This window comes from Protopterus annectens, chromosome 7.part0, assembly GCF_019279795.1.
Source record: "Protopterus annectens isolate FY-2018-M chromosome 7.part0, PAN1.0, whole genome shotgun sequence".
Lineage (NCBI taxonomy): Eukaryota > Metazoa > Chordata > Ceratodontiformes > Protopteridae > Protopterus > Protopterus annectens.
This window is the reverse complement of record NC_056739.1, coordinates 1,175,566,400-1,175,591,027: the sequence shown is the minus strand read 5'-3', so window position 1 is coordinate 1,175,591,027 and position 24,628 is coordinate 1,175,566,400. Positions and strand designations below refer to the sequence as shown.

The following is a 24,628-nucleotide window of genomic DNA, read 5'->3' as shown; positions in this document are numbered from 1 at the left end:
GTGATTAGGGAAGACAGAAATATCTTCAGAAGATATATAGCTAGTGATTGTTATAATATGAAAATGGAGTTAAAAACAGGGTTGACTAGGGAATAGAAATTACTTATAGGGGCTGACAATGGTTAACGTATTGCAGAATAAGGGGAATCTCACACAACAAGAAGAGGAGCAAATGAAGAGTGCTAAAGAGAAATAAGGGGGTATCTAGATAATATGCATACGTTTAGAAAGATTGCAGTTAAGCAACTATTTTTCTGATAACAACTCCAGAGCACAAAAACTTTTAGCACAATGACTTAGGCAACAGAATGTGGAAGGGGTTGTTGTCAAATGTAGGGAACCTATAACAAGAAAAATAACTAGATATCCTGTAGCGATATTCCTGAAATTTTATGAAAATTTGTATAAAGCAGAGAGATGTGGAAATCAAGAAAGAGTACAAATGGAAATATTTTATGAAAGACTTAATTATGCCAAGATTAAGGTAGATAAGGCTCAACAACTAACAACTAAGATAGGAGGTGGTGAGATGAAAAACAGTGAGGTATAATCAATCTTCAGGAAAGTCTTCAGGAAAAGATGGTATTCCTGTGGAAGTTTGGAAATTAGGAGGGAAGAAAGTGATAAAGATCTGGAAGATTTTGTTTAATAGTATTTTAAAAGGAGGGGAAGCACCAACATCTTAGAAGAAAGCTGTGGTGGCTGTGTTACCTAAAGAAGGAAAAGACCCTTCAGGCTCAGTTTTATATAGACCCATTTCATTTTAAACCACAGTTATAAAGTGTTTATGTCTATACTAGCTAAAAGAATGGCAACAGTGTTGCAAAAATTGATAGATAAGGATCAAGGTGGTTTTGTGGACGGTAGGCAAACATTTGATAACATTAGTAGAATAGTGATGACAGAATGAATAGATAGTGTTTTGAGCAGATGGAAAGAGTACTTTGAGGGGTTGATGAATGAAGAGAATGAGAGGGAGAGAAGGTTGGATGATGTAGGGATAGTAAATCATGAAGTACAATGGATTAGTAGGGAGAAAGTAAGGATAGCTATGAAGAGAATGAAGAATAGAAAGGCTTGTTGGCCCAGATGACATACCTGTGGAAGCATGGAGGTGTTTAGGTGAAATGGCAGTGGAGTTTTTAACCAGATTGTTTAATGAAATCTTGGAAAGTGAGAGGATGCCTGAGGAATGGAGAAAAAATGTTTTGGTATCAATTTTTAAGAATAAGGGTGATGTGCAGAGCTGTAGTAACTACAGAGGGATTAAATTGATCAGTCACAGCATGAAGTTATGGGAAAGAGTAGTGGAAGCAAGGTTAAGAAGGGACATGATGATTAGTGATCAGCAGTATGGTTTCATGCCGGGAAAGAGCACTACAGATGCGATCTTTGCTCTGAGAGTGTTGATGGAGAAGTACAGAGAATGTCAGCATTGTGTGTTTGTAGACTTAGAGAAAGCATATGACAGGGTGCCTAGAGAGGAGTTGTGGTATTGTATGAGGAAGTCAGGAGTGTCAGAAAAGTATGTAAGAGTGGTACAGGATATGTATGAGGGTAGTATGACAGCGGTGAGGTCTGCGGTGGGAGTGACGGATGTGTTTAAGGTGGAGGTGGGGTTACATCAAGGATCAGCTCTGAGCCCTTTCTTATTTGCAATGGTGATGGACAGGTTGACAGACGAGATCAGAAAGGAGTCCCGTGGACTATGATGTTTGCAGATGACATTGTGATCTGTAGTGAGAGTAGGGAACAGGTGGAGGAGACCCTGGGGAGATGGAGATATGCTCTAGAGAGAAGAGGAATGAAGGTCAGCAGGACTAAGACAGAATATATGTGTGTGAGTGAGAGGGAGGATAGAGGAATGGTGAGGATGCAAGGAGTAGAGGTGGCAAAGGTGGACGAGTTTAAATACTTGGGGTCAATAGTTCAGAGTAACGGTGAGTGTGGAAGAGAGGTGAAGAAGAGAGTACAGGCAGGATGGAGTGGGTGGAGAAGAGTGTCAGGAGTGATTTGTGACAGACGAGTACCTGTAAGAGTGAAAGGGAAGGTCTACAAGAGGGTAGTGAGACCAGCTATGTTATATGGGCTGGAGACAGTGGCATTAACAAAAAGGCAGGAGTTTGAGCTGGATGTGGCAGAATTAAAGATGTTAAGATTTGCACTGGGTGTGACGAGGGTGGACAGGATTAGGAATAAGTATATTAGAGGGTCAGCCCAGGTTGGAAGGTTTGGAGACAAAGCCAGAGAGGCACGATTATGCTGGTTTGGACATGTGCTGAGGAGGGATGCTGAGTGTATTGGGAAAAAGATGCTAAGGATGAAGCTACCAGGTAACAGGAAAAGAGGAAGGCCTAAGATAAGGTTTATGGATGTGGTGAGAGAGGACATGCAGGTGGTTGGTGTGACAGAGCAAGATACAGAGGACAGGAAGAAATGGAAACAGGTGATCTGCTGTGGTGACCCCTAACGGGAACAGTGGAAGGAAGAAGTAGAATAGTGATGACCCAGAGGGAATCAGAATGTAAGAAAATACTGTGTTGTCAATGGGTCTTGATTCAGAGAAAGCAAGTGACAGAATAAGCTAGGATTTTATGAGCAGGGCATTGAAAGCATTTGCATTCCCTGATACAACAATTAAGTTAATTAGAAGGATATATGAAGGATCAGAGGCAATAATTAAAATGGGAGGGTTCCTCTCATATAAGCTGTATTTCAGCATAGGAACCAGGGAGTGGTGTCCTCTTTACCCTTTGTTATTTGCTTTATATTTAGAGCCATTAGCAAAGAAAATACGAGACTCAGAAATAACAGGATATACTTGTATGGTAATCAAGATATTTTGCCTTTATTTGTAGCTGATGTTATTTTGTACCTGATAAATCCAGAAAAGGGCATTTCAGTGTTGCAGAACATTCTGAGACAGTTTCACATCTTTTCGGGATATAAAACAAATTAAGATAATACAAAGGCTATAGCTGTAAATTATGTACCCACACACAAATTGTTGAACTAAATTATGTACCTATACACAAATTGCTGAAATAAATTTCAAAGTATTTAGAAGTATAAATTAAAAAGGGTTCTGTTATGGCATCTAAGGATATATGGAAAGAGACTAAACAAAAGACAATACAAGAACTGAGAAACTGGAAACTCATATTCACGGATATGAATGGTAAGATACAATCAGTGGAAATGTTTTTAGTCCCTTTAGTCTTGTATATGGGTCAGGCATACTTTTATCAACTTGAGGAGAGGTTGTGAACAATAATTAATAAAGAAGTCAAGGAATTTATCTGAGTGGGAAAGAGGGCAAGAGTTAATGGGATAAATTGATGTTTCCAACAGAACAGGGTGCTTTAGGTTTATCTGATTTGAAGCAATATTTTAGAGCTAAACTGTTAAGGCTGATATGCATAATACAAACAGAAGGTTGTAATTAAAACTAGAAAGGGATGATGATGAAGACAGGGAAGATCAAGAAACAGAGAGAGAGAGTGAGATTTTGGATACAGTGTACATTCTTAAGGAGAATAGCAACCATACAGAATATTGTATTTATAAAGTAGCAGAAAATATTCTAAGAACTAAGCCTATACAAAAATGAAGAAAGAAGATTTTGCCAATAGGGATGACTGCAAGTAGGAGTACAGAAAATAAACATGAGAGGGCTGGGATTTTTCTGTAGAACCCTACAAAGGAACTAAGATTTTTTGAGCAAATGACTAAAGTAGGATAGGTAATAAAGTGGGAAGAAGTCATTTGGATTACAGGCCAGAGACTGCCTTCCCTACCAGGACGTAATTTCAGAGTAAGGAAAAGAGAAAGGGATAGTGGAATTTTAAGTGAAAGGTCTGCGCTGGTAGTTTTTAGTTGAATCTAGAACAGAAGCAGCTGTTAAAAAAGGATAATTAGTGGGCATATAAAATATTGCAAGATAAGTATAGGAATCAATCAGAGGAGGTTAGAAAAGATTGGGAAGAGAGACTGGAAAAGCAATTTACAAGAAAAAATGGGGAGACATATGTATGAAACCCAAGTGTATGCAACCAAATCCAGAAGGTTTAGGATCTTTGCTTGCAAGTGTTTGCATATGTATTTTATACCCCAAGTAGACTTCAAAGAATTTTCCTTAGGTAGACAGCAAATGCTGGAAGTGTGATGGAAAAGAAAGAGGTAACTGGCAATATATGTTTTGGGAGTTTAATGAGTGGGCAGATTTAAAAAATTCTGTACAGAGTACACTATCAGAAATATTGGGTGAGCAAATGGCTGTAAGGAAATTATTGTGTTGAGCTGAGATACAGCATCTGAATTGCCTAGAGATAATAAGGCCTTATTAAGTTTAAATCTGTTGGCTGCCAAAAAAAAAGCAATTACTAGAAATGGAAATCAAAGTCTAAACCAACTGCATTTGAGGTATTGAATATTACAAAAGAAATGAAAGAATTGGAAGAGGGATCTTTAGAAAAGGGAAGGAGCAAATTACATAGACGTAAATGGAAATTGTGGGAACAATATATGCATAATAAAGTTCAGGAGGAGGAATTTAAGAGAAGGCGGGAATTTAACAATTTTTGTAATGCTGGACTGATGACAGTAGCAAAAAATATATCTGTTGTGTATTGTATTCAAATGGAAAAAATGTTAAAACGGTTTGTTTTCTTTTCTCTTAATGTATATCTGCATGTGTCTAAGTGATAATTTAATAAATATGTAAAAAAAAAAAAAGAAAAGCTAAGCCCTGAAATGTTTGGCACTCTGACTGCTTTTTATATGGAGCTCTGCTTCATTTTCTTGCAGTTAGAGCATGTGGAATGTGTCCATTAGCTTTGATACGCTGGCCAGTTGATCATATCATGGCAGGATATAACCTGAATATCTTTGGCTACTGCAACAGTGATCTTTTAGAACATTTACTGTTATGGTAAGTTTACTTAGAAATATGTATTCCTTGTTAAGTACCTCTTTCATCAAAAACATTTCTAACCAGCTGTATATTATCACATTTTAGGTCATCATGCATTGTGGTGACCCAGTAAAAACATTTGCTAAAACATATGATTTCTATAACAGTATAGTAAGCTGGAAACCAGATAACTGTAGAGGAGATTAGTGATATGACATGGGCTAACCAATCTTCCTGGAAACATCGTGGCTATTGTTTTATAGCAAACATTGCTCACTTAAGAAAAGAAAAATACCTGTTCAATTTTCCTCCCAGACATAGAGCCGCTTACATCAATTACAAAGATCACATTCTTTGGAAGTTTGGGTAAAGTTTCTGGAGCAAAATAATGCACAAAATATCCATTCACAATCTGAAAAGCAACAAGGGAACATGTCATTTGAAAATACATTTCCTGTAGTGCTAGCATCTGACACATATCTAAGTTTTTAGGAATTTGTGTTTTTCACTATAGTCAGTTCATACAGAATGCCATCCTGTATTAGTAAACACATAGTGCGCCAGTAAAAGATGCATATTTTCCGTAAAATATTGTGGTGAATCACAGTATATGTAGGTTGCAGTAGTAGATGCACAGCATTTGTAAGTTTCTGTAATTATATTTTGAGTATTACTACACTGCACTAATATAGCCCTATGAACAGAATATTTTTCTGGTCTGGATCACACCTGGAACAGTACGAGTAACAGATGAGACTTCAGCAATTTGTGCTGTACTTGAATACCTACAATTCAAGGTGTGATGCATGGTAAACATGAATATTGTAGTACTATTTCTGTCATTATAATTCTTGGATCATTGTCAGGCATAACTTTTCCCATACCACAGGGAATGTTTTTAGTTTCTTACCATAGCATGAATGCATTCTATAAGGTGTAGCACTTGCAGGATAAGCTGTGTATAGGTAATGTGTATAGTAGTGGATAAGTAGTGTATAGGTAATGTGTATAGTAGTGGATAAGTAGTGTATAGGTAATGTGTATAGTAGCGGATAAGTAGTGTATAGGTAATGTGTATAGTAGCGGATAAGCTGTGTATAGGTAATGTGTATAGTAGCGGATAAGTAGTGTATAGGTAATGTGTATAGTAGTGGATAAGTAGTGTATAATGTGTATAGTAGTGGGTAAGTAGTGTATAGGTAATGTGTATAGTAGTGGATAAGTAGTGTATAGGTAATGTGTATAGTAGTGGATAAGTAGTGTATAGGTAATGTGTATAGTAGCGGATAAGTAGTGTATAGGTAATGTGTATAGTAGCGGATAAGCTGTGTATAGGTAATGTGTATAGTAGCGGATAAGTAGTGTATAGGTAATGTGTATAGTAGTGGATAAGTAGTGTATAGGTAATGTGTATAGTAGTGGGTAAGTAGTGTATAGGTAATGTGTATAGTAGTGGATAAGTAGTGTATAGGTAATGTGTATAGTAGTGGATAAGTAGTGTATAGGTAATGTGTATAGTAGTGGATAAGTAGTGTATAGGTAATGTGTATAGTAGTGGATAAGTAGTGTATAGGTAATGTGTATAGTAGTGGATAAGTAGTGTATAGGTAATGTGTATGTGCAAGCCACATACTGCACATACTACTCCTAGAATTATCATTGCAGTTAAACAAACACTTGAATGAAGATGCAGAAATTGTCATTTATCCATGCTGTGATGGACTCCTGACATTTCCCCTAAGACAAAGGACAAGATGCACACTCTTACATGAGAAACAGAAATGGTAAAATGGAGAAACCAGACCAGTATTATCTTATGATGCATGATTAGCAAGGTAATTGAGAGGAAATAAAAATGCATACTGATTTTAATGTAACAGCTTTGATCCAAATTCAAAATCTCAAAGAGCTGTTGCTCCCACAAAATATCTAAAACTCAGAATATCAAACAAAAATTAATTTGCCCTTTCTTCAGTGTTCTGTGATTCTAGAGTTGGTATATTTAAGTTGCTCTGGGTGTGGGGCATAGTAAAATAGGTTTTATTTTTCATTATTATGAGTTTAGATATTTTGAGTATTAGGTATTTCAACTGCTAGATATTTTAATATATGAAAAAAGAAGAAATCTCTCTGTGGGAATCCCCAAAGTCTCAAACAAGTATAGTGGGTCCAAAAACAAAACAGTGTAAGAAACTTCTCTTTGTGGAAGATTTTCAGTCCGTATATCTCTAGTTAATCACTGTATATTAATCAGATCAGACAATAGTAGTAGAAGTATCGAACTTAAACTTTTCAAGTCAAAAAAATAATAAAAAATATATAATTTGAAATATTGTACGGAATTACTAAGTATTCAAAAGTAATCCAAGCAAGGCAGGCAGTCTGTTTCCAGTTGAAAATCCTTTATTAAGTATACAGACAAGCGATCCAATTATACAATAATATTTTTATAGATAGTTTTTAGGGTTCTTGTACACAGATTTGAAGAAGTATAGAAGGACGAAAGCGATCTTTGTTAACAATAGGTTATGGAAAGAGAATATGATTTTTATAATTGATCTTTTGCATAATTGTATATGCATATATTTATATATATTTTTGATTGCCAAATGGATTAAGGTTGATATATTTCCAGCCATGTAGTATATTGTCTTGGATAAAATCACAGACTTAATAGTCTACTTAATAATCTGGTTAAATAACAGGTACCACATCATTATAAGTTTTATTTAAAGAACATAAGGGTTATATTATTATAACAGCTACTAAGTAGGGCAGGACCAGCTCAAATGTCACACTGATGGGGGAAGGGATGTAAATTTAACATGTGTACCAATAACACTTTGTTTTACAGCACAATAAACCATTCCATTGCCTGATAAAAAGTATATATATATATATATATATATATATATATATATATATATATATATATATATATATATATATTTAGAAAGCTTGTGAGGAAACTAGTACTCTGTTATTTCTGTTTTACTTGGATCGCTTGTCTGTGTACTTAATAAAGGATTTTTCGACTGGAAACATACTGCCTGCCTTGCTTGGATTACTTTCGAATACTTAGTAATTCTGTACAATATTTCAGATTATATATTTTGTATTTTTTTTTTACTTAAGATGAGTTTAACTTCGCTACTTCTACTACTATTGTCTGATCTGATTAATATGCAATGATTAACTAGAAATATATGGACTGAAAATCTTCCACACAGAGAAGTTTCTTACAGTTATATTTTAATTTATGCAGATATACACACACACACACACACACACATATATATATATATATATATATATATATATATATATATACACACACACACACACACACACACACACACACATATATATATATATATATATATATATATATATATATATATATATACATGTGTTAGTGTGTAAATAAGTGTAAATATTAAATATATATGTACAATATTATTCACTTAGTTATGGCAACTGTGAAAATCCTGTTTTCAGGAGCATTGCTTAGGTATCTAGAAGTCACACAAAGCATACACTCTCTCCCTCTTCCAGCCTGTTGGTGTGGACAGTATGTGTGATAGAACTTCTATGCCAGCTGTCAACTTATAAATAAGTCTGTAAGGTACTGCTTCTGCATGGGTAACATCCTTCCTAACTGATAGCTATTAACTCTCAGTAACACATATGCACTGGCATGAAGTCTAATTTAGTGGTTTGTAATCAGCCTTTACAGCTTAAAGTGCAAAATCTACCCAATTATTGCACCCATGATTAAGGTGAAAACCTAAAATATGCATTCAAAAATGTTGAAAAGGAAGAATATATAGCATGCAGTCAGCCTTGCAAAATTGTGGAGGTAAAGGTGTCAGCCAAAAATGATTTAGCATACAGCAAAGCAGTTTTGCCACAATTCTAGAGTAGTATTTTTAGAACTGCATAAACATCTAGGTATTGTAGATGAGCTCTTTTGTGGGATGAAGCTTAAAGGATTCAACTAGCTTTGAACCTTCAGACCTGCAGATTAGCTTGAGATGGTGATGAGCCAGATCTCTATATTACACTGTTAAATTGTTATTGTTTTACATTTCATCTTGGTGTTCGCCATTGAAATATAACAGCACAATATAAATTATCAACGCTGCAGTGTGTTACAAAAATAAATTTAATGTGCAAACTTTTATCTTGAAATAAAAGCTTTAAAAAACACAAGGAAAAATGTCCTATTTAAAAGATGCCATATGTAATACAAATATTTTAGAATACTTTGTTTTGTATCACTAGGTTATATAATTTTACAGTAGTGTTATAGTGTTTTCCTTTTATATAGATGCTTGTAGAACAGTGAATGCTCTAAGTTTCAGTCTTTTTATGGCTTGTTAACTAGACAGACTTTCTGGACTGAGGCCCTTTTTCACTGGTCACTGTCACACAATAGGCATATGGAGACTGAAGGAATCAAACCCAGGACTACAGAATGAAGCTCGTTAGTAGCTTCTAGTGTTAATCTTCTGCACTATGCTCCCTTTGGTTAATAGGTTTGTAGTTTTTCCTTATTGATCCTCTACCTACAGACCATCTAGCGTCTGGATGTAGTGCATTCTTTCCCTATACACTGAGACTCTTCCCCGAATGCCAGAGTGAGAGCTACATGGGGGTGGGGGGCATCATTCAGGAAACCATGAAGGGACTTTATATTTTTGACAGTGTTTTGGAAATTGATGGCATTTATTATGACCTAACTCCAACACTGTGTGGAGGGTTGTACAATCCACATCACTGTGTGGAGAGGGGCACAATGCTTTCCTCCATGAGTGTACACTCCTGCATACCCACCTTAAAAGCTACTACTTGTCTGTGGCTTGATAGGTCTAACGCCTGCCTCAGAGCTACATATCTGCATCTCTTTCCCTCCTTCTATGAACTTATGCAGTACACATCCAGAGATATTTCTAGTTAGGAATCTTTGGGACCTGTCTTCAAGGTGCTTAGAGAGAGGCACATTCAGAAAGGAGCATTGTGCAGTAATGGGTTTGAAGATGGAGGAACTACTGTGACTACTTTAATATAGTGTAGTGAAGTGAGACTGTTTACTGACAGTGGTAGAAGTAAAAAGACATGCCTCTTGATCACGTAAGTAAGTCGATGCATCTCGTACAGGCAGAGATGGAGGAATCTTAAGAGTAGTTTGTTGTCAGTAATTCTGAGGTGGTTCCTACAGTACCTCAAAGTGCTTAATGCCAACAGAGTAGTCAGATATGAGCTAAGTTCAGCTTGCAGCTCCATGGTGGTAAACATTTGGTAGATTTATGTATGTGATAAATGCAAGCATTAGTGGATCTAGTTTAAGTATATACTCCTACTGATAGGCATTAGAGAAGGTGTAGCAATTGTTACTGGTATGTGTTAGCTAAGAGGAAATATGAGGTTGAAGATAAGTAGCCAAAATAGTAGCTGTAGTATTAACTTTAGCATTTAATTTGATGCAGCGATTGTTAATGAAAAGGGATAAATTCAAAGAAGCTCTGCTAGGGGTAGTGGTAGAGTTTGATTTGTTAAGTGGGGTAGCAAAAATATTGGACAGATTAAGGTAATAAGCGAATAAGGTAATAACTAGATAGAGTTAATGAAGCAGGTAATGGTATACTTTACAATCTAGAAAAAAATTGTACTATATATATATATATATATATATATATATATATATATATATATATTAACAATAGCTTGGAAGCAGAGCAGTAACCATAACAAAACTGTTTAAGAACCACAAATAGTTTGGAAGCAAGGGGCCCAATAATGTAGAAGGATAAAGGTGGTGCTGGGGTCAGCATGGGCACTACAGAGGCCACATGGGGAGAGGATTGGAGTGAGAGGTCTACATCAGCTCACCCATCCTGAGGGAGAGAGTCAACCAAATATTGCTGCAGTAACAGTGTTAAGAGCTTTGCAGGATCCATGCTGAAAGCAGTATACCCATTAGTTGGGAGGTTGCAGAAATGTGCATGCACCTCCAAAAGACAATAATTGCAGAGCTCACAAGTCAGTGGGGCATAGCGGGCACTCCCTGACAGGAGTATAATGGTGCACCGCATTCTAAAGCTCATCACTGACCCATTTTCGATTTCACCACTGACCCTGCTTGTTGGTCAGGTTGAGCCTAGGGGAGGCTAAGGCAGGTCTGGTAGATCTGGTGAACAAGGAGTGGAGCTGATAATAGCTGATGGTCAGCTTTAGGAAGAGAAAAATATTATTTGGTAGCAAGCTAAGTCCATGATCAAAAAGAGTGTACTAATAGGCAAAGCAGCAAGCAATGGTATAACACCAGCAGCAGTGTGATAACAGGAACAATTTAAGTACAAAACAGAGTGCTAGCAGAACAGTTCAACCAAAAATGGTGAATAGCAGGTTAAATAACATAAGTAACCAATAACCAAGTATGACCACAAAAAAGCAAAAGAACAAAGAGAGAGGGAGAGAGAAAAGTAGCACATAGCAAATATTAAACATGCAAAAGACAGTGCAATAATTGTGTAGAGAGCAAAAGCAAATCCAACAGTGGGCAACAATTCAATAGCATGGAAAAACAGCTCAGTAATGAAACTGTCATATGACAACAGTAATGAAGTATGAAATAAATTCAGCAAGAGCATAAAAGTGCAACAATTGGTACAATAACAGGCAACTCAGCAAGAAATTTTATAAGCGCAATGAAGCAAAAGTAAAACAGCAGTCAACCAAATAACAGCAGTAAAATGTGAAATTCAACAGCAGAGAATAATTTAAAAAAGTAGCAAATCAGCAAAGGGTAGGATAAGTGCAAGGAAACTAATTATCCTTAACAGGGATGGGGTATCTTACCTTGAAGTTAGATCCTTGATAGAGGAGAATCTTATCTATTAGCTGGTAACTAATAGAGCAAAGGATGAATTTTTATTCTGAAGGGCTGATGCTGTTGTGATGTTACATTTTGCACAGCTAGTCTAGTACCAGAAGTAAAAATACTTGTGATATAGCTGTGCATTACAGAGCTATGCAGTGCTGCAGTGTGCCACTCACTGACACCGAAATGGTCTAAGGATATATTATACTATTAATTATGTAGTGCTCTGTTTCAGAAGAGGAATAGGTGCAGAAGTCATGGCTGTAGTGCAGAGGCAGTTTTCAGGAAAGGTTCATCCTTTCTACAGCATTAAAACTTCCAAGCAACAGCAGAGACATTCCCATGTGCTGGTAGGTCTGACATTTCTGACATGTTGTTGTTGTTGTGTCTTTCGGCTTTTGATTTATTATTTTGTAGATTTTTATTGATATCTTAATATATTAACTTTTTACATTAACATGCAAAATTATTTACTTAATGAGCAAAGTTTTCTTTTACATGTTGTATATCAGAGTATGTGACATGCTATCAGTGTTTAGTACAGTACTGTTTCCAAATGTGGTCACTGTTTACATATGTTTCTATGTGATAGTGATAAATGAGCATTGTGCTACGCTGCAAACCTGCAGATAGTAACTGTGCATATGTCCTTACCATTCACACTAAGAATGGCTAAAACTGATTAAAACAGTGTAGGCCATGGCTTCTTAAATACCCACTATTGGAAATCACATGGGTTTTTTCTTGCTGAACTTAATCATCATCATCACCTCACTGTAGACTGTGTGTAATTAGGCATGCATTCTGTATTTTTATTAAGCAGATTAACCACTAGGTTTTTGGAGATGCTTGTTTAGGGAACACTAATGTTATAACAAGGTGAGTACTTCCTAAGATGTGCATATTGTTTAGCTGCATTTGCACTGATGTCTTTAAGCCAAAAATGGTTGTCATTAGGATCACTGCTGTAGTAGCCTTAGTTATTTATATTATATCCTGCTAAGGATGTTACTGACAGACAGCTTCCAAAGTTTCAGGGCAAATTCCACACACCCAAACCATTAGTCAACTCAAGCTGAGCTGTCTGAAAAGACAGGTTTGAGTGCTAAGATCCCCAGAGTTTTCTTGCCACAGAAGAGCAGTTCTCTTTTGGGCTTTTGTGGATTGGCGATCGGCTAATGTTTTCCATTTGTCCTTTTTCCTTAGCTCACTCTGGTGTAAACCAGGGGTTAGACTTGTTCTCTACAGCTGTTAGAGTGTCCTGTGGGGGGTCCACTCTTGTCAGTCCTTGGAGAAGGGATAAAGGGTTACTCTTTGCTTTGCCAAAATGGTATGCATATCTTTAGTGAAGTTTTTCTTGGCAAAAATTGATCTGCTTTTTCAGAACCTGTCAAAAAAAAAATTTCATCTCTTGTCTCAGTCACTTCGGACAACGGTGATTTATTGGTCTTAGCTCATGGTTTAATTCAGGCTCCTGACCCTTTCAGATTATGATTTATTATAACAGAATTTTCCAGAACCTACTCCTGTTCTTCCTGTTCTTTCAGGATTGGAGGATATTTTTGTCATAGCCTGAAACTTGACTGACAGCCAGCCAGTTGCTCCCAAGAAAGGAGATTGATTGTATAAAGTTCCTCAGTCTTATAAGATTTAATGTACCCATCCGTGATCAGACCCAGCAGCTATTGCTTTTGTGAACCTAGCTGCTGCTAAACATCTGGGTGAAGCCAGTCCTTCTCCTTCTGACAAGGCCGGGAAAACTTTTGATAGATTTAAGAAAAAATGTATTCTTCTGCTACACTAATTTTTGCAGTTCTCAACTGTACAGCTCATATGTTAAAGTTTATGCTTGCCTCTTTTTAGAACATGAAGAATATTTTGGCATCTCTTTCCTCTTCTGAAGAAAAAAAACTTGTATAACCTAATTACTTCTGTGTCTTAAGTGGCTACCCACTGTTTGAAATGTGCTCATGATTTTGCTGTTGCCACTGGAACTGGTACAAGGAGATTTGATTTGCTTGATTGCATACCTCCTAGAAGACATCAGAGCTGAAAATTTGAATTCTCCCTTGGGCAGAAAAGTTAGTTTTTGGACCTTCTGCTACAGAAGTACTTCAAAAGTGTGTTAAGAGAGAGAAGCTGACTCAAGAAATCTCTCAGATTTTCAGCCTTTGTTCTGCAGATTTGTTAGGGGGATTAATGCTACCCCTACAACATTTTCCAAGAAAGCAAAAAAAAAAAAAAAAAACCACAGAAAGCTGCCGGCAAGCAAACTTTTAAAAAGCAATAACAGTGAGCTTCCAAAGAGAATGGATGAAACCCCAGAACAAAGGACAGTCTTATAGGTATGAATGGCTATCTGCAATTCCCTCCCCCTTCTCAACCTGGCAGACCTGTAATCCTTCCAGATAGTCTGAACTTCCAGTTCCCTCTTTGGCAACAGATAGTTCAGACAGATCAGTTCTGAAACTAATCCATGAAGGTTGCAAGTGGCAGTCACAGTTTCTCCCTCCTTTTTGAGTGACCCCCCCCATCCACCTTTCCAAACTCCTTTCTTCCTTCCTGTCGTTCAACACTTGCTGTCTCAGAGGGTAATACAAGCTGTCCCTCCTCCTCAGGTAGGAGAAGGGTTTTATTCAAGAATGTTTCTGGTGCTAAAGAAAGAATTCATGGAGCCCAATTCTGCATCTTTTTTTCTAAACCTGTTTGTGATTGTGCCCAAATTCAAAATGTTATCCCTTCACAGCTTGTTTCCTCTCATTCCCCATTTGAGTTGTCTGGTGACATTAGATTTAAAAGATGTATATCATCACATTCCTATAGATCCAGATTTCAGTTGTTTCTTAAGGTTTTCTATATCTGGATCACTGCATCAGTTCTCTACACTACCCTTTGGTCTATCTACTGCTCCAAGGGTATTCACATCTAGATCCTGTGATAGCCTGTTGCAGACTACAAGTTATTCATGCTTTTCCTTATTTAGACAACTTGCTTATCTTTGCAGAGTCTTTTTCAAGGTGTCAAGAATCTCTCACCTGGTGAGGGATCTCCTTCACAGGCTGGGGTTCCAGGACAACATACAAAAGTCTTGTTTGAGTCCTTCATGCAGGATTATTTTCTTCAGGTGTCTCCTAGACATCTCAGTTCAAAGAGTATCTAGATCTATTCCTGAGGTTTTCCACTAAGACTATGGTCTCTGTGAGGGAATTTCACAGAATTTTGTTTCTCATGACTTCTGTGGTTGTCGAAATTCCTACAGTAAGTCTCCATATAAGAGAAATCTAGTGGTACCTAAAATGTGTAAATCTGTATGGTCCCTACATAGGTTCATATTCTTGTAGATTGGTACTAGGCCAACTTCCCTTGTGAGCCATTTTAAGCCTAACCAATTACCCCATGTGAGAATCAAACCCTGTACCTTAGGTCTGTAAAGTAAAAATCTTAACCATTATGACAGTCCCCTCCCACCCCATCAGCATCCTGACCCCAAACCACTGCAACTAACTCCCTGGATGATATTCTTGGTACATTTTAGGCACCTATTTTCTGAGGACATGCGGTACGTATTAAAGGAGGCAAGACAATTTGTTATTACAAAACCATACATTACTAAATGAAAAAAGTTTTCTAGTTAGTGCCAAGAAAGAAACTGGCATCCATTCAGGCTAGTATTTCTCTGGTTCTACATTATTTATGTGAGTTACTACCCTCTGGCCTTTCTTACTCCTCAGTCAAGGCTCATTAGTCAGTCATTTCAGCATGTTTGCCCATTGACCCTCCTCCTTTCAATGCAATCACATATGAAAATGTTTTTGAAAGGTGTGTTGCATACCAAGATTCACAGAGAAGAAGTGGATCAACATCCCCTGCCATTCCAGATTCGAGATTCCAGATCTGGGATTTGTGAAAAGGGAGATTCTGTGGTGAAAAGGCCAAATCTGCAAGAATTCAGATATCACATTTTCCTTACCAGCTGTAGCATAGTCTGTCACATCAAATGTATCAGACTGCTTGAGGAGGAATGTCTATGAGGATAAAAGTGCAAGGTCTTTGAAACAGAAAAGACAGAGCAAAACACATAGATGTCAATGAGCTTTTAACACTTATAAATGCTGTCAAATCTCTCAAGTCATCTGTGATCCCAAGAGCATTACAAGTGTTTACAGACAACACCACATAATGAGGTACATAAATGGGTTGGGGGAGGTATAATCATCTGTGCAGATTAGCCATGGTAGCCTGGGATATAGCTTTTCAGCACAGTCTCACTCTGCAGACATCTTAAGTACTGTCAGATCAAGGTAGTATGCTAGACAAGCTGAGCAGGACCAGGACAGACCCTCACAAAAGGAAATTGAATTAGTGAGTTTCCAGGAATTCATCTAAACATGAGTAACACTTCAAATAGATCTTTTCACATCCCCTTCCAACAATCACTTGGCAAATTTCTGCTTCAGGACCCCACACAAGAAGGCCTGGAAGACAGATGCTTTTTCTTTTCCTTAGGAATGTTACTATATGCTTTTCCGGCCTTTCCACTAACATCCAGGGTCATTCTGAAGATTCAGAGGGACTGTCTAGTGACCTTTGTTGTGTATTGATTCTGGCCTAGGCAACAGTGGGTCTCCCTTCTTTTGGAATTGGCTAAGGGCAGTTACCACAAGCTTTGTCAGAGGCTGGACATACTCACATAAATCAAGGGGTATTTGATACATCCCGAACCCAAACAACTGCAACTAACTGCCCAGATGATACTCTTGGTACCTTTAGGCACCTATTTTCTGAGGCCATGCAGTATGTATAAAAGGAGGCAAGAAAATCTGGTATTAGAAAATCATATATTAGTAAATAGAAAAGGTTTTCCAGTTAGTGCCAAAAAAGGAACCAGCACCCTTTCAGGCTAGTGTTTCTTTGGTTCTACATTATTTATGTGAGTTACTACCCTCTGGCCTTTCTTAATCCTTAGTCAAGCCTCATTAGTCAGTCATTTCAGCATGTTTGCCCATGGATCCCTCTCCTTTCAATGCAATCACATGTGAAAATGTTTTTGAAAGATGTGTTGCATACCAAGATTCCTGGAGAACAAGTGGATATTGGGATCATAATTCTATGTTAGAAAAACTAAGTTGTGTTCCATTTGAACCAGCTTGTGAAGATTGGGTGAAGACAGATGAAGGCTGCCAGCCTAGCAGGATAGAATTTTGGAGATAATTTTGTCATCTGTAAATATTAATGTAAACCACAGGCTTGTTGTCTTAAATGGTAAAAATAGTGTTACATGTGGAACTGGAAAAAATGTAACAACAGTGCACTCTACTGACCAAGTAAAGCATGTTGTGACCCTTTGATGTTAAAACACGGTGCCAAAAAGTCTAGAAGAAGCAATTCTTGCTATTGGTTTAAGGCCAGAGTTAATGGCCAGAATTTGCATGCATAAATGTCCTTTATGGCTTTACTTAATGACCAAGGTGTGAGCTTACTAAAGAATGTAGCATGCTAGCTTGGGAACTCCAGGAAAGTGTGAAGAATGATGTCATGTGAATCAGAACTGTAATATCAATTTAAACAGAGATAATCAGAGAGCATTAAGCATTTTTGTCTTGACCATCCAACTCATCAACACTGTCTTGCTCTATATGTAAGTTTATGTTAGACTTCTGTTTTCTGTTAGAAGTAGCTAGAAACTAGAAAGATTAGACTAAGTGTTTTTCTGTGATATCAGAACTGTACTACTGAATTATTTTAAGTATTTCTCTGTGATCTCTGAACTCTTGACTAGCACTGTGTAGTAAAAAGTATTGTCTTGTGTTTTGACTATTTGGTGTTAAGTTGTCCATCTCGTCTTTGTTCTTGCTGTTTGAGTTTGGAGCTGATCTTCGGCTCCGATTCGGCCATCTTCTACAGCTTGAGTGCTGTTGACTGGCTTGAGGCTACCCCTTATCCCAGAATGCCCAGCGTCAGTTACCCAGATCTCATTTGCCGCTTCAGCTGCGAAGTTGCTTCGTTACTGGCTTAAGCTTAGTATAGTTTTTTTCTATTATAATTGTTGTTTATTTTTAAAAATTTGTCAAGTTTTTTTATCAAGTTTTTGTTTAGATATATTACTTTATCCCTTATCTCTTTCATGTGTGTTGTAGCTTTGTTGGCCGTCGCTCCATAACTTGCAGGTCTTCTGTTTCCCCTTAACTCGTTTAAATTAGAGAGTTCTCTCTTCCTAACCCCCCCACCCCCTTAGGACAGCTGTTTAAATTAGAGGCTGTCCTTTCTGTTCCTTAACTGAAAAAAAAAAAAAAAGATTGTTTGTTTTTTTAGTTTTGTAGTATAGCATTTTCTTATTGTTGTTGTGGTTGTTGTTAGGAAAATGTCTAAAGATACCAAGGTATCTGGCTTCAAAAAGTGTGACTCATGCTGTCAGAAAATATCTCTGACAGATGGGCACACTAGTTGTGTATATTGTTTGGGCGCTGTTCACCTGCAGGACTCCTGTTCTATATGTCACGCTTTTAGTCCAAGGGTCCTGCAGGAGAGCAAAAACAAATTAATCCTTCACGGATTATTGAAGTCTCAGGATTCTTCAGCTAAAAGTACTCAGCCAGTGAAATCCCCTAAGTCTGTCAAGCTGTCGGCTCCACCTTTGGAGCCGACTCCTTTACTTAACCAACCAAGTATGTCGGTGCCAGCTGGCACCGACAAGGTAACTCCTCCGTCGGCTCCATCTGCTATTTCGGAGCTGTCTCAGAGCCATAAGAGACTGTGGTCTCCATCCTTGGAGTCCATCCACTTGGCACCTCAGTCACCCTTGTTACAGAGTGAACATAGCCATCATTCTTCCCACTCCTCTCAATCCTCTATATTATTGGATCATGATGTGGAGAGAGTAGTAAGTAGTTTGCTTAAATCACAGGTACTGGCAAAAATACTGTCCAGCCCACCTCAACAGTTATCGGCTCCAACCGCCTCTATTTCCATTCCTCCTCCGACTACATTTAGCTCAGAGCTGGAGACCATGGATCCGCAGGTAGTAGAACCATCGGCACCAATCATCTCTCCTTTGGTTCCGATGTCGGCTCCAATTACCTTGATTGTACCTTCTATCAAGGGACTGGGTGCCAGGGCTATCTTGTCAGCTCCAAGTGGGGGAGTGGCATTGGACCTTTGTCCGACCCCATTCTCCCCCTCAGAGCATCGGCACAGGTGAGCTCGGCTCCAACATCAGCCTCGGAGCAGTCACCCTCGACATGGAGAAGGACTCCTGTTTCTTTGGAGCCAGAGCTTTCTCTGCCTAGAGGTCGGGATGCCTTTAAGGTCATGCAGAGTGTGCTGTCCCCTGAAACAGCTCTACTGCCAGCTCCATTGGCTCCTCCCCCCTTGGTGTCTGTTCCGACCTCTACTCCTTCTCCAGACCACAAGTGTAGGAAACCTATGCCCCAGGACATCCCATTGTGTGATCTCTCTTCTTCTGAAGCCTCCCCTGATCACTCGGAAGGGCCTCCCTGGAAGAAGAAGTGCAAAAGGTAGCACATAGACTCCCCTGAGACTGTCACCTCAGATACAGACATGGATGAATCGGAAGGGTCCTCAAGGTCCCCCTCTGAAGATGTTTCCTTTTTGGACATCCTTGAAATGCTTAGACAGAGGATGGACTGGACTTCCCTAACCCCTACCGAGGATGTCTGTATACCTGGACGCATTCGGTTCCTGACCTTCCACCTCCTGGGTATCTCCTCCTTTCAATCCACTCATATCTGTAGTGGCTCGGAAGGCTTGGTCAGCTCCAGATTCTGTGGAACCTACCCTGAAGAGACCAAACAAATTTATTACAGCCCCCCAGGACAAACAACTCCTCTCCAAAGGTGTGCCCATTGATGCCATGGTGGTAGCGCCAGCCACCAAGAAAGAGTTAGCAGAAACCTCTTCATCTGTTCATCCTCCAAACAAAGAGTCTTGGACGATGGACAGATATGGAAAGCGAATGTTTGCTTCAGTGACCTTTTTGATGAGGTCCCTGAACTATCTATGCCATTTTACACGTCTTCAAAGGGGTCCCCTGAAAGAGCTTGGATATACATTTCAAGATTTTACAGCTGAGGGAGTACCAGCCAAATTAGCTTCTCAGCTTGTGACTCTTAATTCCATAGTCAACTCCTCCATGAGGCTGATTTCCTATGCAGCCAATGGAGCGAGCAGAGCTGCAGGGACAGGTATGGCTCTCAGGAGACATGCTTGGATGCGGCTGTGTCAGTTTGCGGAACATTTTGAGCGTCCTTTACCAATACTCCCTTTGATGGCTCCTTTCTCTTTGGGCCTCAGGTGAAAGACACATTGACCAGGTGTGAGCAGGAAGGCAAGACTCTCTCTGCTGTGGGAGTCCATTTTTCCACCCCTTCCAGACCTTATCCCAAGGGTCAGGAGAGCAGAAAGATGTGGTTCTGAAAATCCCAGGGACCCTTGCCTGACACACGTGGTGATTTTTCCCCCAGGGGCAGAGGGGGAAACAACAATAACAGACACCACCCTCATGGCAGAGGGGGACCGCAAAACCAGGGTGACAGAGAAACCTTCTCTGCCAAACCCTTCCAGCATCCCTGAAGTGTTGCCTGACTGCTCACCTCTAGAGGCAGTAGGGGGAAGACTTTTGCTGTACCCAAAAGCCATCAAAATATAACAAGAGACAGATGGGTACTATCCATTATATCCGGAGGTTACAAAATTCCCTTCCATCAATCCCCCATAGAATCAAAAAAGCCCATCCTAGATGTCCCACCCAATCTAAGGGATCAAACAGTCACAGACGTTTCAGGACTGCTAGAAAAAAGAGCTATTCAAGAAGTCCCCGCAAACCAACTAGGATCCGGAACTTACTCAAGATTCTTTTTAGTACCAAAAAAGACGGGGGATTGGAGATTGGATCTCAGCAGATTGAACAAATCTGTACAAAAAGAGAAATTCCAGATGGTGACACTGCAGACCATTTTCCCTTTTCTGGGTCAAGACAATTGGATGTGCTCGATAGATCTTCAGGACATGTACTACCATATCAAGATGGACAGATGCTCCAGGAGATTTCTTCGCTTCCAGGTAGGGGCCAGTCATTACCAGTTCAGAGCTCTGCCCTTTGGTCTCACCTCAGCCCCCAGGGTGTTCACCAAGTGTATGGCAGTAGTCACGGCTCACCTGAGGCGTCAAGGATTCCAGGTGTTTCCCTATCTAGACTACTGACTCCTGACTGCTACCACCAGGCATCAACTCTTAGAGGTACGGGATTATACAATCACATCATGCACTCAACTAGGCATTACAGTAAATTTTGAAAAATCTGCCTTGTTGCCCTGTCAGTCTATCACATACATAGGAGCAGAATTAAACACAAAATAAATGCTTGCAAGATTACCACAGAAAAGAGTTTCCAAGTGTTAATTCTGTTGCAGAGTAAAAGGATTCAAGTCAGATATGTCCTCCAAGCTCTAGGCTCCATGGCAGCTGTCATTCTTCTTGTCCCATTAGCACTTTTCCACATGAGAATCCTTCAGTGGCTTCTTTTCACACAGTGGTCTTTCCAGGAGCTACCCATGTCTCACATGATCCTGATCACAGAAACATGCAAAAAGCACCTTTTTTGGTGGATGGTCTCCCCACTAGTAATTCAGGGCAGACCTTTCATACAACCCTCTCCGATAGCCACAGTGACCACGGACGCCTCCCTGATAGGGTGGGGGGGCATTATCTAGGCAGAACAGTCCAAGGCACTTGGCAATCATGCAAGCAGGGGCGACCCATGCTATTGGACTGCCAGACTGCAGCCCCCTCAACTTATAAAAAAAGAAATAAAAAAAATTAAAGAAATAAAAAAGAAAATGAAAAAGATAAAAAAATTAAAAATCGCGGACTTTCACAAGATGCGATAGTCAGACTGCTGCTGAGACCTGGAGCATGCGCAGATTGTCTCAGCAGCAGTCCTGACTGGGAAGCATGAAGAATAGAGCTCCCAGAAGTCTATGCAGTTTTAAACTGAATAGACTCGCTGGGAAAACACGTCGGGGCCGGACTGCAACGTCAGCAGTCTGGAGTTTGCTGCAGTCTCGTTGGGGTAAGATCTCACGATGGGGGGCATCAGGGGAAGATCTCACGATGGGCAGGGTCTGGTGTGGAGTTGCGCGGGTTTCCTAGCTTTGGATTGTATGGTGGTTTGCTACAGAGTTGGAGTTTATGGTGGATTTGCTACTACAGGTAAGTGTGTCAGGATGGGCTAGGTGTGAGTTTAGGGTGTTTTTTTCATTTGTCTGCTCTTTCTCCTCTAACAGACTAACAGAGATAAGCAGACATAAGCTTTTTTAGTCCTGCATGTCCTGTCATCAGCTCTTCTTGGACAGCTAGCGAAACCCAGATTAGCTAAGGCATAATCACGACTTCATGTTTCTGTACTATATAGCAGGCTGAAGATATGAATTAAAAAAATGTCTTCATGTTTTCCAGGTGAATTATTCATGTGTGGCTAGTGAATTATTCATGTGTGGCAGGAAGAAACTTCTTCCATACTCTTGACTCTTCTTTTTATCTGTGAGAACAGTCTACTGATGTCCTGAATGCCCACGTCTCTTGTGGAATGAGATAAGTCATCCCAGCGTTTTAGTTAAAAAGAACTTCCTTGATATTGCCTAATCTAGGTCCGACTCCTGATATCAAAAATATTCACACCTTGACTAACAAATTGGATCCCTAACAGTGTTACTTTCATTAATAACTTGATGACTGATGATAATTATTTCTTTGTGTGACCAAAATTGCTGAAAACGTTATCTTTTTTCAATTTAATTTCTTTATAGAAGTCAAAGGAACTGTATCAGACTAATCTAAACACCAATATTTCATTATTTTAGGACATAAAACTTTTAACACCAGCACTGGGCTTTGGAGATAACTGTTTTGGATTAGAAAACAGTGACGTGTACTCTTTTCAATTTATATCAGAAAAATACAAGAAGTTTTAACATTACTGGGAAAAAAACTTGCAAAAAAGTCAAGAATCTTTCCATTCTTTGTCATCAGAAACATCAGTCTGACATTGTTTCTGCTCCCCAGTTTTCATAGATTCTAGATATTTTCTGGATTATTTGAAAACAGAATCTAATTAATTTTTAATTCATTTTCTTGAACTGTAAAATGGATATTGGCTACAAATGTATTAACTTCAGTTAGTGTCTCTGTCTTATTTTTCCCCAAACCTGGGGTTTCCTCATGTTTTTCACTTAGCAGACCATTGAGGGCTTTAAATTTGTTCTAAAATATCCTTCACACATTCCCTACAGGCAGTCAAGGTGCAGCTCATCAAGCTCTGACTAGCTAACACAGCTGTTTGATATTACCTTTTATCCCACACTGAAGCCTAGTTCCTTAGGGTTATCAAGATTTTTACTTGTGTGAGATGACTGTGCATTTCAGTGGGAGGTTTCTTCATTTCTCATACTGTATGACTATAGAATTAGCATTCCTAAATTAGGTGGTGGTTCATGTGTGTGTGTGTGTGTGTGTGTGTGTGTGTGTGTGTGTGTGTGTGTGTGAAATGCCCCAGTTACAATATACTGGTGGCTAGAGAGAGCAAATGGTGGATAGAGATACTCAGGCTTGAACCCTGTACCTTGTATGCAGGTGTTAAGGACCACCTCCATTTGTAAAAAAAATTGCAGATTTTTGCCTCATATGTGATCTGATCTGATCTGTTCCTCATAATATCTGTGGCTTCTAAATATTGCAATGTTTGATATTTGATGGTGCAGTGGTAGCATTGTTGCCTCATGGCTGCAGGTTTGATTCTTGGCTGGGGTGCCTTCTGTGTGGGGTTTGCATCTTCTCCCTGTGTTTGTGTGAGTTTGCTTTTGTGTCCTCCCATGTTACAAAGACATGTCTGCATTATTTCTTCCTGGGCCTCTGCTGAAAATTTTTTTTTTGTTCCAAGTCAGATTGTCCTGATTAACAAATGTTAAATAAAATTGACAGGCATTTGAATTTCAGACTTCAGGTTTCTGAATGTTTAACTCCTTGCATATTTGATGGTGCAGTGGTAGCATTGTTTCCTTGAAGCTATAGGTTTTCTGGTTTGATTCTTGGCTGGGGTTCCTTCTGTGTGGAGTCTGCATCTTATCCCTGTGTTTGTGTGGATTTGCTCTGATGTCCTGCCATTTTACAAAGACATGTGTCTGCAGTATTTCTCCCTGGGCCTCTGCTGAAATTTGTTTTTGTTCCATCAGAAGTAAAATTGACATTGAATTTCAGACTTCATATTCTTCAGAAAATGCATAGTAACACAACCTTTTACACAACCTTTTATTCTAGCAATTTTCTAAGATGAATATTTGAAATTTGTCCTTATTCTTGGGACTGTATTACCTCATTATTGGCTTTGTCCAGTTTTTGTGCTAAGGTTGACAGCTATGGCAAGAACTGAATTCACTGAATATGTTTGAGGGCTGTATTCCTTCATTACTGGGTTTGTCCAGGTGTTTTGTGCTAAGAGGTTGACGGCTATGGTGAGAACTGAATTCATTAAATGATAGCCATTTAAGTTTCAGTCTTCCTCTCTTTCACAAAGCAGCCAATTTGGTGTAGTGGTATGTTGCTCTGACTGTTTTGCACAGGGACCTTGGCAGTAAAATGTATGGTGGTAAAACAGCATTTTATTCTAGCAAGTTTCCAAGATTCTACAAGCAATGTTTAACGTGTCCCTGTTTTTTGGCCTTTTGACCCCCCAATAAATTTGTTTTTTTTTTCAGATTTCTTGTGCTGCGAAGTTGAGATGCAGTTGATTATTGAGTAGATTTTACAAGGAGCTGAGAGCT

The 24,628-nt window shown here is 38.9% G+C and overlaps 1 protein-coding gene across 1 annotated transcript in view; it reads right to left on the bottom strand.

The window, feature by feature from the left end:
* LOC122806145 (inter-alpha-trypsin inhibitor heavy chain H3-like) overlaps positions 1 to 24,628 on the bottom strand; it is a 1,222,311-nt gene that overhangs the window by 813,804 nt on the left and 383,879 nt on the right. Inside the window, exon 7 of the mRNA XM_044076382.1 lies at positions 5,208 to 5,324. Coding sequence (XP_043932317.1) covers positions 5,208 to 5,324 — 117 coding nt within the window. The remainder of the gene's footprint in view (positions 1 to 5,207; positions 5,325 to 24,628) is intronic.